Source organism: Mus musculus, chromosome 4 (assembly GCF_000001635.26).
Source record: "Mus musculus strain C57BL/6J chromosome 4, GRCm38.p6 C57BL/6J".
NCBI lineage: Eukaryota > Metazoa > Chordata > Mammalia > Rodentia > Muridae > Mus > Mus musculus.
Window position 1 is genome coordinate 3787693 of NC_000070.6, and position 12493 is coordinate 3800185.

The window sequence follows — 12493 nt, forward strand, 5'->3', positions numbered from 1 at the left end:
AAGTAAACAACTTGAAAGGCATACAAATGGAGAGATGGGTCATTGGTTAAGAGCACTGACTGCTCTTCCAAAGGCCCAGGGTTCAATTCCCAACACCTATATGGTAGCTCACAACTGTATATGACTCCATTCTCAGGGAATTCAATACATTCTTTGACCTCCTCAGGCACTGTACACATGAGATGCCACAGAACATACATTTGGGCAAAACGCCCATACACACAATAAAGAAATGAAATTTTAGAAAAAAAGATACAAAGTGTTACTAAGTTTATTTTGATTCTTCTTATATAGAGACAAGAGCTCCTGCACGGCAGGAACAACAATCATTCCTCAGAGGTTTGCGCCAGGAGAGACTCCTTAGCACCTGTCTTCTCTGAAGGAAAGCTAGAACGGCAGAGTGTCTGGGAGTATAAGATGTGTGCAATATAGTTTTAATTTTTGGATGCTAAAAAGAATCTTCCCCACCAAGGAAGGAGAAATTAAATATTGGGCTGGTATGGTTAACTTAAAAGGTCAGTCAGGTCTAACATTGATTTGTATGCACGTTGATAACTTTTCAGCCGACCTGTGCAGATTTTTCTGCTGGTCATGGGATCTGAGGACCTAGAAGGATGGGGCAGACTACAGTCTGATGCGGTAGAAACCTTATGTCAGTTCAGTGTATTTTTATACACAAATGCAACAAAAAAGCAACAATCCAAGGAAGGTTGTCTGAGTTCAGAAAAGCATGTAAATAAACATCAATAAACACATACTGAATATTAACAGAGTAGCCCTTCCCCAGAATGTTCTTAGGACAGACCAATTTAAACACTATTTTTTAAAGATTTATTTATTTATTTATTTATGTATTTATTTATTTTATGTATATGAGTACACTGTAGCTGTACAGATGGTTGTAAGCTTTCATGTGGTCATTGGGAATCAGATCAACCCACTCGCTCATGTCAACTCCGCTCACTCAGTCTCTCCTTGATCCGGCCCAAAGATTTATGTATTATTATATCTAAATACACTGTAGCTTACTTCAGACGAACCAGAAGAGGACGTCAGATCTCATTACAAGTGGTTGTGAGCCACTGTGTGGTTGCTGGGATTTGAACTCAGAACCTTCAGAAGAGCAGTCAGTACTCTTACTCACTGAGCCATCTCTCCAGCCCCTAATTTAAACAGTATTGACTGGGGCTGGAGAGATGACTCAGCAGTTAAGAGCACCAACTGTTCTTCCAAAAGTCCTGAGTTCAATTCCCAGCAACCACATAGTGGCTCCAACCATCTGTAATGGGATCGGATGCCCTCTTCTGGTATGTCTGAAGAGAGCAATGGTGTACTTATATACATAAAATAAATAAATAAATCTTTAAAAAAATAAAATAAACACTATTGACTGGCACCTACTATAGAGTATATCTGAGAAAGCAAGGCAGAAAGCTGTATGTAGAGTCAATGTATACTGACCAGATTTGGTTCTATAGCTATGTTCTGCATCATCGTGTCATATAAATTGAGTGTAAATGCTTAACACAGTAGACACAAAATCACATCCAAGAACAATCTAAGGAACATATATGTGCATGTTAATATGAAGGAGTTACTTACAAGCACGCTGGTGCATGTGTGTGTGTGTATGTGTGTGTGTGTACAGGTACACATGTATACCATGCTTGTAGAGGACAGAGGACAGCACTAAGTCTCATTCTTCAGTGTCTATTGATTTTGAGATAGTCTCTCAAACTAGAATTTGCCAAGTAGGCTAGGCTGACTGGCTAGTAAGCCCCAGAGATCTATCTGCTAGTCTTACTTCCACTGCCTCCCAATCCCTACTGCCCTGAGAGTTTGGATTACAAGTATGTACCACCTTGCTTGGCTTTTGATATAGGCTCTGTGAATTTGGGGAGAACATACACCAACCTGTAAGTAGACTCAAGGAAACTTCTTTTTTCAGTCTTAGCTGCAGAATGCTGGTGTCAAGCCACCCTGCAGTGTTCTGCCACTGAGCAGGGCTTCTAAACTCTACAAGGTTGCTTTTGTTTGTTTTGGCCTCAGGGAGAACCAACGCAGATGTGATGAGCGCACTGTCACAGGGATATCGAATGCCACGCATGGAGAACTGCCCAGATGAGCTCTATGACATCATGAAAATGTGTTGGAAAGAAAAGGCAGAGGAGAGGCCAACTTTTGACTACTTACAGAGTGTCCTGGATGACTTCTATACAGCCACAGAAGGGCAGTATCAGCAGCAACCGTAGTGGGCATGGAGACTAGCCTATTGTAGGTAGTTGGAAAAGCAGCCTTGGAGGAGCTAACTATCTCATGCCAGGACCCTCTGTGTTCCTGGTTCCTGATGGACGTGATGAATTAACTCAGGAAGAACACCCTGGATGCTGTTTCTTAAATGGGTGGCCGCTGCTCAATGGGACCACAGTCAGAATACAAACACCCTCTCTTTCTAATATGCACACTGGCTCTACAGGGGCCGAGTGACTCAGGTTCAGAGACTGTTGCAACAAATTCCCAGATGCAACAAGAACTAAACTCACTTAGCAAAAATAAACCCCATGCTGAGCAGATGCTCCCGTACCTTCTCAATGCTTTGGCTTACATTCTTAAAAACTACTAATCCAGCCTGTTAGATTTTACAGGTGAAGCCACAAGCTTTAAAACACCTTTTCTAAATTTGAATTTTTTTTTTTTTTTGCTTTGGAAATTTGATTCCTCCTCACCTTCCGCACAACCCCCAGAAAATGAGACTATTGAACATTTTCCTTTGTGGTAAGATCACTGGACAGGAGGCAGCACGTGCTCACTCTGCTGGAGCGCTGTGCATGGGCACACAGAGGGACCACTGCTGAACTGGAGCCCTTTGGAGCTACACCACTGCCCAGACCTCCCTCGAAGGCAGGAAAGCCTCAAGCTCTAAAGGAATGTTTTTAATGGTCCAGGTATTTCAATTATGGGATTCTCTAAAGGCTTTCCTGATGGTGTCCTTTGGGAGAAATGTAAACATCCATCTAATCTGTCAGGACTTTATGAGACCTTCCAAGAATACAAAGCATTTCTCTCATTGCCTCAAATGACTTGAACATTTTATAAATCATATATTTTAGTTATACTCTAAAAAAGTTAAAATGGCATATTTCGGGTTATTCTTGTGACTCGGTAATCTTTTCTAAAATGTGTAAAGTGTATGAGAGACTATTTACATGTAGGAATCAGGAGTCATGGAAAAGCCTCTGGTGACCAGAGCAGTTTTGTTACCTGAGTTGCCCACTGTCAACGCTGATTGGAAACTGCTGTGTCTGCCCCTTTCACTTATGCTACTGTGTACATACTTAATATTTTGATTTTTGATTTTATTTTAATACACCCAATAACATCTTAAGATTTTTGTCTTGTGTATCAGATTCTCAACTCTTGTCCATGTATAAATAAGAGCTGGTTGGTGGGGGAAGGGCAGGGAGTCATTCTGTACAGTCTACTGCATGAACTTGTGCAGGCTGCACCTCCACAACTGGAGCATTTCAGGTTGGAGGGCTGAGGAGTTGATGGCCTGGGTAGCCACAGATCTGTTTTTAACAGGCTTTGCAGGCACCATTAAAATTGAAATTTGTATGTTCATTTGAAGATCTAGATGACTAGGCGAAGGGATTGAATATCTCATTTTTTTCTCAATCTTTGTCTTTTCCATGATTTTTTAAAATAGTATCATTTCAAAATATTCTAAAGCCCTTTATATCCGAGTGCCTATTTCCAAACGCAGCATGTGTACATTTATTCATTTGATTGACAATAGTGGGATTTCTAAGGCCCTCCAGTCCCTACTCTCATTTCAAACTCACCTGCATTGTCTACTTTATTTCATGGAAAGGAAGTGCGAAGAATCCTTAAAGAAATCACTAAAACATTGCTAAAAATTCATTTCCATCTTGTCTTACTTCTCTCACTCCTGCTTCCATTTTCCATTTGGCATTCCCCTTCTATGGAGTATTTGATCTTTCCTTCAGATGCTTGTGTCATCAGGAGATATCAGGTGTGCTGGGAGGGAGGGGGCTCAGTGGGTAAAATGCTTGTTAAGGCTAAGGACCTTCCTTCACAGCCCCAGAACGTGTGTACTTCCTGCAGTTTCAATGCTCCTACTGGGAAGTCGGAGTCAGACACTGGAGAATCCCCAGACGCTTGAGGTCCACCTAGCCAGGCACATGCAGCAACACACAAGAGACCCCAAAAAGACAGACGCTTGAGGTCCACCTAGCCAGGCACATGCAGCAACACACAAGAGACCCCAAAAGATAAAGGTAAAAAGACCAGTACCCAAGCTTGTCCTCTGACCACTCAAATGCACACACACATCCATAGGTTTTATACACACACACACACACACACACATCTTACACACACATCTCACACACACATCTTACACACACACATATCATACACATCTCACACACAGAGACTGTGAGAGAGACTTCAAAACAAACAACAACAAGATGTTTTTAATGTTCACATAGTGGTTACATCCATGGCAAAGAAAGAGTTACAGTTCATTTCCATCCTGGATCCCTTTATGGACAAGAGCTGCTAAGATGTTTACAGTGGGACACGCCCTCTGCAACTCCGATGAATTAGATGAAGTGCTTCTCCTCCTGCAGCCTCCAGCTCTCCTGTTTTTACCACCAGCATCCACAATCAGCTGAACAGTCTCCCATTTCCCCAAAGGAAACTGTCCCTCAGAGGACACTGCTTTCTCACCTCCTGTTGGCTCCTTCCTTCTTTCTCTTCACCCAGTGGGATGGCAACTCCATATTTTCCTGCAGAAACCTTTTAGATTAAGAGCTGGCAAGCATTGCTATTTTTGCTAAAGGAAATGTTGATTCTAATCACATCTGCCATTTAGTCAAGGCTTTTTTTTTTTTTTTTAACTTTGGCACTTTATCAAAATTTTCTCCAGTTCACACAACAGCCCTGAAACTTTTGAAAGATCTAATTTCATGACTGAGTGATCTGGTGCACTCAATGCTGAAGGACTAGATTGGGGCTTGTTTGTTTGTTTGTTTGTTTGCCTGTTTGTTTGTTTTCCTTGTTTTCTTGTGAGATAGAATGAGCGCACCTAACTCTAACCTCTAGGCCACTGGGAGCGTCTACTTATAAAATCAAATCCTGAAGAACTTTGGTAGCAGATTAGCCCTGATTCCAATTGCCAAGGATATACATTTCAAAAGGATCCACTAAAGTCCACATAGATATGAGGAGAAATTTCCTTAAGTAACTTTTTTGTGTATACAAAATATCATGCAAGCCACACTTTTAGGCTAGACTTGGCTAATGTCTTTTTTTGTTTGTTTGTTTGTTTTTTTTTTGGTTTTTTTTTTTTTTTTTTTTTTTTTTTTTTGGTTTTTTGAGACAGGGTTTCTCTGTGTAGTCTTGGCTGTCCTGGAACTCGCTCTGTAGACCAGGCTGGCCTCGAACTAAGAAATCCGCCTGCCTCTGCCTCCCAAGTGCTGGGATTAAAGTCGTGCACCACCACGCCCGGCGGCTAATGTCTTAATTGAGGTTTTATTCCTGTGAAGAGACACTATGACCATGGCAACTCTTATAAAGGAAAGTATTTAATTGGGACTGGCTTACAGCTCAGAGGCTTAGTCCATTATTACCACGGTGGAAGCATGGCAGGCAGACATGGTGCTAGAGAGGTAGCTGAGAATTCTACATCTCAGGCAGCAGGAAGGGAGAGTGAGCCACTGGGCCTAGGTTAAACTTCAAGAACCTCAAAGCCCACTCATGGTGACAGACTTCTCCCAACTGCGCCACACCTCCTCCAACATGGCCACACTTCCTAATAATGCCATTCCCTATGGGCCTAGGCATTGTAGTCAAACCGTCACAGCTACATACCAAGACTCGGCCTCAAAGTTATATTATGGAAAAATTAAGCTCACCAATATACTTTTAAAACACAATTTGTAGGGATTATAGCCTTCAAAATTAAATGTTTTGATAATATTTTGGTCCATTTTATGAGGGAGAATATATTAAAACTGGTAACATTTTTTTCAGTAAGTTCTAGACCACTATGTCGAAAGTTTTCCCGCTTAGTTTCCTATGCTTTGTGTGTGTGTGTGTGTGTGTGTATACATGTGTGTGTATGAATATATGTGTGATATGTATATGATGTACATGTGCATATGTGTGTGTGTGATGTGCATGTGATGTACATGTGCATATGTGTGTGTATATGTGTGTGTGATGTGCATGTGTGTGCACTCGAGAGTATGTGTGATGTGTGGAACAAGGGCCATGCTTTGTGTCGAGGTCAGAGGACAGTTCTGTGTTGTCTTCTTCCACCTTTTCCAGGTTCCAGAGATGTAACATCAGTAACCAGGCATGCACCATCCAGCCCCAAGGACCTTTAAATGCTGAGTGACTCCACTGACCCTGTTTCCTGTTAAGTGCTTCAGATAGACATGTTAATTGTACCTAGCATTCCTGGGATGGCCACAGCATCATTGCACTTCCATGCGTGTGGAAACGACAATCCAATTCCATGGACTGTCTCTAACAATCCTCTAGATTGTTGGAAAGACCATTGGAATAATCTAGATTGTCAAACTATAGTCATAGAACAGAGCTTATGTGCACAAAAGGAGATGCCATGTCAGGAAGCCCAGATAATTGCAAGTTCTATTTACTTTTAGTCTTATCCCTTAGGTTCTAGAATAATTTGGATTGTCAATTTCAGGTTGGTTTTTTTTCTAACTTTTTATTGGTTCTTTGTGAATTTCACAGCATGCACCCCAACCCCACTCATCTGCCCTCTACTCATACCTACTCTCTACCCTTGCGTCCTCCCCTAAAACAGAGAAAAAAATCTTACTGTGGAAGCTGTAATGTATCACAGTGTGTCCCACAGATCCCACCCTTTTATTCACACTTTACTTGCAATGTTCATTGCATTGACTCCTTGGTCTGGTATGGGTACTCTGGCTTCTGCGACTCTGTCAATCCTGGAGCCTCACTGGAACTCCTCTTGGATATCTTGTTGTTGCTCTGTGTCACAGAGATCCTGTAGTTTTGGATCTATAGGAGTGGTCCCTTCTTGCACTCCAGCAGTTCATCAATGAGATAGATGTTGGGGTGGGCCAATCCAAAGCTCTGGATCTGGGCCTTAGAGGAATCTGAACTAATCAGCCCATTGGCTCTCCTGCTCTCATGCCCTCAAGCACACCCTCCTTATTTCCCCCTTCACCAACAACCAGGGCCAGCTCTACCATGCTACCCAGGGGAGGTACAGGGTCCATTCTCCCAAGTGTTGCAGTTGGCAAGAGATATGGCCAGTTATCCCATTCTCATGACCCTGAGGCCAGTTCTCCTGCCTGCCATAGGTGTTGAGGGATGAGGGAGGGGAGGAGGGAGTCTCTCTGCACCACAATACATAAGACAAGAGGCAGGGCCAGCTCTCCTGTGCTCACATCCTCAGGCCAACTCACCTGTAACCCCCATGTCCAGGGCCAGCTCTGCTGTGCTGCCTAGTCAGGTGTAGAACCTACTCTCCAAAGTGCTGCAGTAGCTGAGGGGCAGGGCCAGCTCTCCCATTCTGATGACCTTGGGCCAGATTCCTCCCTGCCATGGGTGGCAAGGGCAAGAGAGGGGTATCTCTCACTTGCCCATACTACCACATGGCAGACAAGTGACAATATAGGGCCAGCTGTCCCAAGCTCACACCCTTGTGGTCAGCTTATCTACATTAGGGTAACTTCTACTATGATGCCCAGGTAAAGTGTAGGGCCTACTCTCCTGAGTGCTTCAGCTCATGAGGGAAGAGACAGCTCTCCTGCTATAATGATCCCAGGGCAGGTTTCTCAGGGGCAAGAGCGGAGGAGGGTATCTCTCATTTGTCTATACCATCATAGGGAAGATGATTGGCTGGGCCAGCTCTCCCACACTCATATCCTCACCCAAGATTCTTGAAATGTTGGGAGCTTCTCTCCAGTACTGCAGGTGGGTAGGGGTGGGATCAGCCATCCTGCTACCCCAGGGCCAGCTTTCTCTTGATGCCAGGTGAGGTGTGGGGTCAGATCTGCACAGCCCTCAGACATCAGCATGGCCCTGGGCAGCAGCCCAGACCAGATATGTCCACCTAGCCTTTCGTAGTAATAGACCCTGCTGTTTCAGGGCCATGGACCCAGACATGGTCCCTGGTGGCAGCACAGGCCAGGACTCCACTGTGGTCTCAGGTGGCACCAATTACTCATATCAGGCTGTTCCTGGCTACTCTCGAGTCTCCAGTTCTGCCTCTTCATTATGCACACATCCTTCTGTCTATCTTTCTCTTCCATTTCTCCACCACTTACTAGCTCCTCCCCTTAGAGGATCCTGGGGTCTCTGAGTGTCTGGGGTTTCAACGCTGGTCTCAGGAGTGCTATGCCCATTTGTTCATTGTGGCACCAGGCAAGGGTTATCTCAGGCAAGGTCTGCCTGACCCCCAAGGCCTGTTTAGTGCCACAATGGTGATTACCACAGGCTACTACCCTGTCGGTGCCCCATGGTTCTGGTCTGGTGGTTGGCCACCCAAGTGTCCCCATGCAAGGATACTGCCTCAAGCTATGGAGATCCAGGCAGGATCTTTCTAGTCTCTGGCTAGTTTCTTCCCCTTGGAAGTTGTCTGGGCCTGTGGGATTTTGGACTTGTGATCATATCTGGCTATTTCCCTGTCTGGCCTCCTGGTAGTTGTCTCAGGCTTGCTTTCTTTCAGGGAATATTAGACAACTAATCATTCCGATGTTCACAGGTTAGAACACAGGTTGGGGCATAGACAAAGCCTCTCTCCTCTCTGCCACCTACTGAGGTACATGTGACACAGCACCCACGTCTGCAATGCTTCTAGGAGCAGCACGTTGGTTTCTTGTCTTTTTGTTTGTTTTAATACAATTAATATACTGAATATTTACTGGTAAGACTTTTGCAATCACTTCAAACTTTTAATGAAATAAAACATTTCGGTGGGGAAAAGTCTTTGTAGACATTCAGAATAGGTGGCATGAATGTAGCCTATAGGTAGATTCAGATCTGGTTTTGCCACCAGGTGAGTTTTTGGCAACCTTTTTGTTTGGGGGTTTGGGGATTTCAGAATTATGAATGAGGTACGGGCCTGTTCCTCGGCACCTTGAGGGGCACAAGAGCTTTAGTGTCAGTGCCATCCTGGAGTCAGACGGAACAACCAGATGTTGGATGCTCCAAACCATCTGAGTTAGCCATGTTCAGAGATGCAAAAGTTATGCTCCTCTGAACCAGCATGTTCTGTTGTTACTACAATGAAGGTTCCATGAGAAGTTTGATCTATAGCTACAGATCTACAGGGGACAATATATAACACAGATTGACCACACGCTATCTCTTGGGAGCCAAGATGAAGTGCAGGCCCAGGTCCCAAAGGAACTTGAAAGGGCTGCATACAGAGACATGCTTTCTGTCACCTCAAGGCAGGCCACAGAAGAGTAAGTGTTCTGTGCTGAACATGTGCTGGCAGGACCATGGAGGGTGACTGACCAGAATGGATAATTGGATTTTTCTGAAGGGATAGGGAGCCACTGGAAGCCACAGCACAGACAGCCCTTGAATGCATTAGCTGGAGCAATGAAGTCTTTTTTAAGATTTATGCCACATTGTTTTGAATTTTTTGTGCTAAGAAATACGTAAATGATCGCCCCCAATCCTCTGATTGTGGATTAAATGATTGCCCCCAATCCTCTGTGGATTAAATGATCCCCCCAATCCTCTCACTGTGGGTCTCTCTGAGCCAACGGTACTCATTCAGCACTGTGTCAGCAGACACTGCTTCCCTGTGGATGAAACCACGGTGGATGTATGAGAGGCAGAAACATTTAGCCTTAACTTGCTTAAAGGTGACAAGCCCAGCAAGGACAAGATAGAACAAGAACCACAGGGATCCAGAGTGCATAAGAGGAGCTTCGGGAACAAGACAACAGCAGTAAGGGAAGAGGCACAGCAGGGGAGGTAAACATCAAAGACAGGCACCACCTTTCAGAACTTCCTGGCAGGCTCCTTAAGGTGGCTGGCTCACTGGGTCTCCTAGCTCCTAGCTCTAGAGTGGCAGCCATGGCGCACCTTTTTGAGACCTGCAAGACAGGTGCTTAGAGGCTCAGAAGCCTGGATCAGGCCATGGCTCAGAGAATCCAGGCTAGGAGTGGGCATTGCATAGACCAAGAGGTGGCAGCACTATCTGATGGAGAAGCCTCCCATGCCTGCAGCATGCACTGCAGCCACATTGCCAGGCAGAAGGAAGGAAAATCTGAGCATCTGTAGGAAGTCAAGAAAGCAGGGAAAGGCTGTGCACTGGCTACGTTGAATCTTTGCAGAGATTTCCCACTGCTGGAGACTATTCCTAGTTGTCTAGTACTCAGCCCTGGGTTGTCGCGCCCGCTCTCGACCAGCAAGAACGACGCGACCACCAGTCCTTCTAACAGCAGTTTATTCAATCCTGATTCTTCTTGTTTATATCTCCCCCGAACCCTGGGCCTCTCACTCCTTTTATACTCTCTCTCATCCACGCACCGCAGGCCACGCCCCCTCACCAGTCACGAGGCTTCAGCTAATCCGGGCAGCAGGGGCAAATCTTCACCAAATTGGATTCACCTGTATCCTGGTACACCTGCGCAGCACTCAGGATGTTTGTGTCTTATATGAGGAAGTCAGGTGCAAGTCATATGACTTAGCTGCAGTCCCTGGCGCCTTTGGGACTGCCGCCACACCCGCTCCCCACACTGGGTGGGTAGGACATGGCATAAGCTCCTGCTTGGCTGGTCTGCATATTAAAGACCAGCTGGAGTTGAAGGGAGATGTGGGGTTCTTCTGAAGGTCTGACCCTGGGAAGGATATTCCCTCTAAGGTTACAGAGGCCCCAGGTGTCAAAGCTTTGGGAACAGAGAATTAACACGCATGCTGAGGCCCAGGGTCAAAGTCAACAGCAGGTTGGGGGAGGGCTACAGTACAAACAGGCAGAGTTAGACAGTGTTTGTACATTCTAAAGAAGAACCAAAATTTCTGGAGACTAGGAGTAATACTGCCCTGGTTCACATCCCAGCAGCCAAGACAGCACTTGGAAGGGAGAGGGTGTTTCCTAATGAGAGACCTGTAGGGAACACAGAGAGGGCTCTGTTTGTGTGGCAGGCAGCAATGCAGCATCACAGAGGCTGTAGACTCTAACCTGAACACAATGCAGAGAACACAGAGGAGATGAAGTCATTGTAACAGAGACAAGCGAGCTGAAATCCTAACTGGCCTGTCAACTGGCTCACCAGAAGGCCAGCCATGGGGGCCATGGGGCTCCAGCAGGCACCTCCTTCCTAAGCCTTCTCCATAGTTGCTCTCAGAGAATATCAAACAGCCATACACCACCAAACTTTGGAAATGACCTCTGGTCACCTCAGAATCGAAGCCTGTCTCAGCTTTCTGAATGCTTCAGGTGTATAGAATGTGGATGAAATAAAGGACTCCTGCCAAGGCTAGTTGTCTAGCAGCCTTAGCAAAGGCTGCCATTTCAAAGTTGGAGGACTTAGAAGAAGATTTTTCACCACTAGGAGGCCAGAAGCTATTATCAAGTCGTGGCTTCCTCCTAAAGCCTTTGTCTGGCTGAGAACCCTTGTTCCTGTCTTTGCCTGTTCTCCTCACTGCACATACCAGCATTCAAATTCCCTCTTGTTATGTGGACATTAGTCTTACTGATTTAGAGTACACCCCCATAACCTCATTTATCCTATCTCTGTAAAAACTCTATCTCCAAATACAATCACATTGGGAGGTATTAGGAGTAAAGACTTCACTATATAAATTTGGAGCTGTGGTTCAGCCCATAATGCTCTTGGGAAATAGAGACTATGAGCCAGGATTGACTGAAAAAGTAGAAGAAGAAGAGGAAGAAGGAGAAGGAGAAGAAGAAGGAGGAGGAGGAAGAGGAGGAGGAGGAAGAAGAGGAAGCCACATTGACAGCAAGGAGCTCAGTTAGGAACTGTCTCAATTCTGGTACTCAGCCCTACTAAAACAAAGGCATAGTCCAAAACTGGGTTGTTTTGCTGCCCACACAGTGTTGGACACAGCACATAGAAACTGGGCCTGATTAAGCTGTACACAGCTTTGTTGGCCTCCCTTGGCCTTCAAACCTTTCTATTTCTGAATTTATTCACAGTCTACCTGTGGTGGTTTTAATAAAAATGGCCCCCATAGGCTCATAAGGAGTGCTGTTGTTTAGGGCATGTGGCCTTGATGGAGGAAGTATGTCACCAGGGATGGGCTTTGAGGTTTCAGAAGCTCAAGACAGGCCCAGTGACTTACTTTCTCTTCCTGCTACCTGCCAAGGTGTAGAACTCTCAGCTATTTCTCCAGCACGTGTCTGCCTGCATGCCACCATGCTTCCTCCTATAATTATAATAGACTAAAACTTTGAATGTAAGTGAGCCCCCAATTAAATGCTTTTCTT

The 12493-nt window shown here is 45.1% G+C and overlaps 1 protein-coding gene and 1 non-coding gene across 4 annotated transcripts in view; one reads left to right on the plus strand and one right to left on the minus strand.

Moving 5' to 3' along the window:
• Lyn (LYN proto-oncogene, Src family tyrosine kinase) overlaps window positions 1–3920 on the plus strand; it is a 113545-nt gene extending 109625 nt beyond the window's left edge. For 2 of the 3 annotated variants that reach the window (NM_001111096.1, NM_010747.2), the window contains exon 13: window positions 2050–3920. In NM_001111096.1, coding sequence (NP_001104566.1) covers window positions 2050–2252 — 203 coding nt within the window. In that variant the 3' untranslated portion in view covers window positions 2253–3920. The remainder of the gene's footprint in view (window positions 1–2049) is intronic. The other variant, XM_030253285.1, reaches the window with a different exon arrangement.
• A 4834-nt stretch (window positions 3921–8754) lies between these two features.
• Window positions 8755–8891, minus strand: Gm22781. The gene has a single exon (XR_003955517.1). It is a non-coding gene; the product is annotated as a small nucleolar RNA SNORA17 (small nucleolar RNA).
• Between the last annotated feature and the right edge of the window lie 3602 nt (window positions 8892–12493).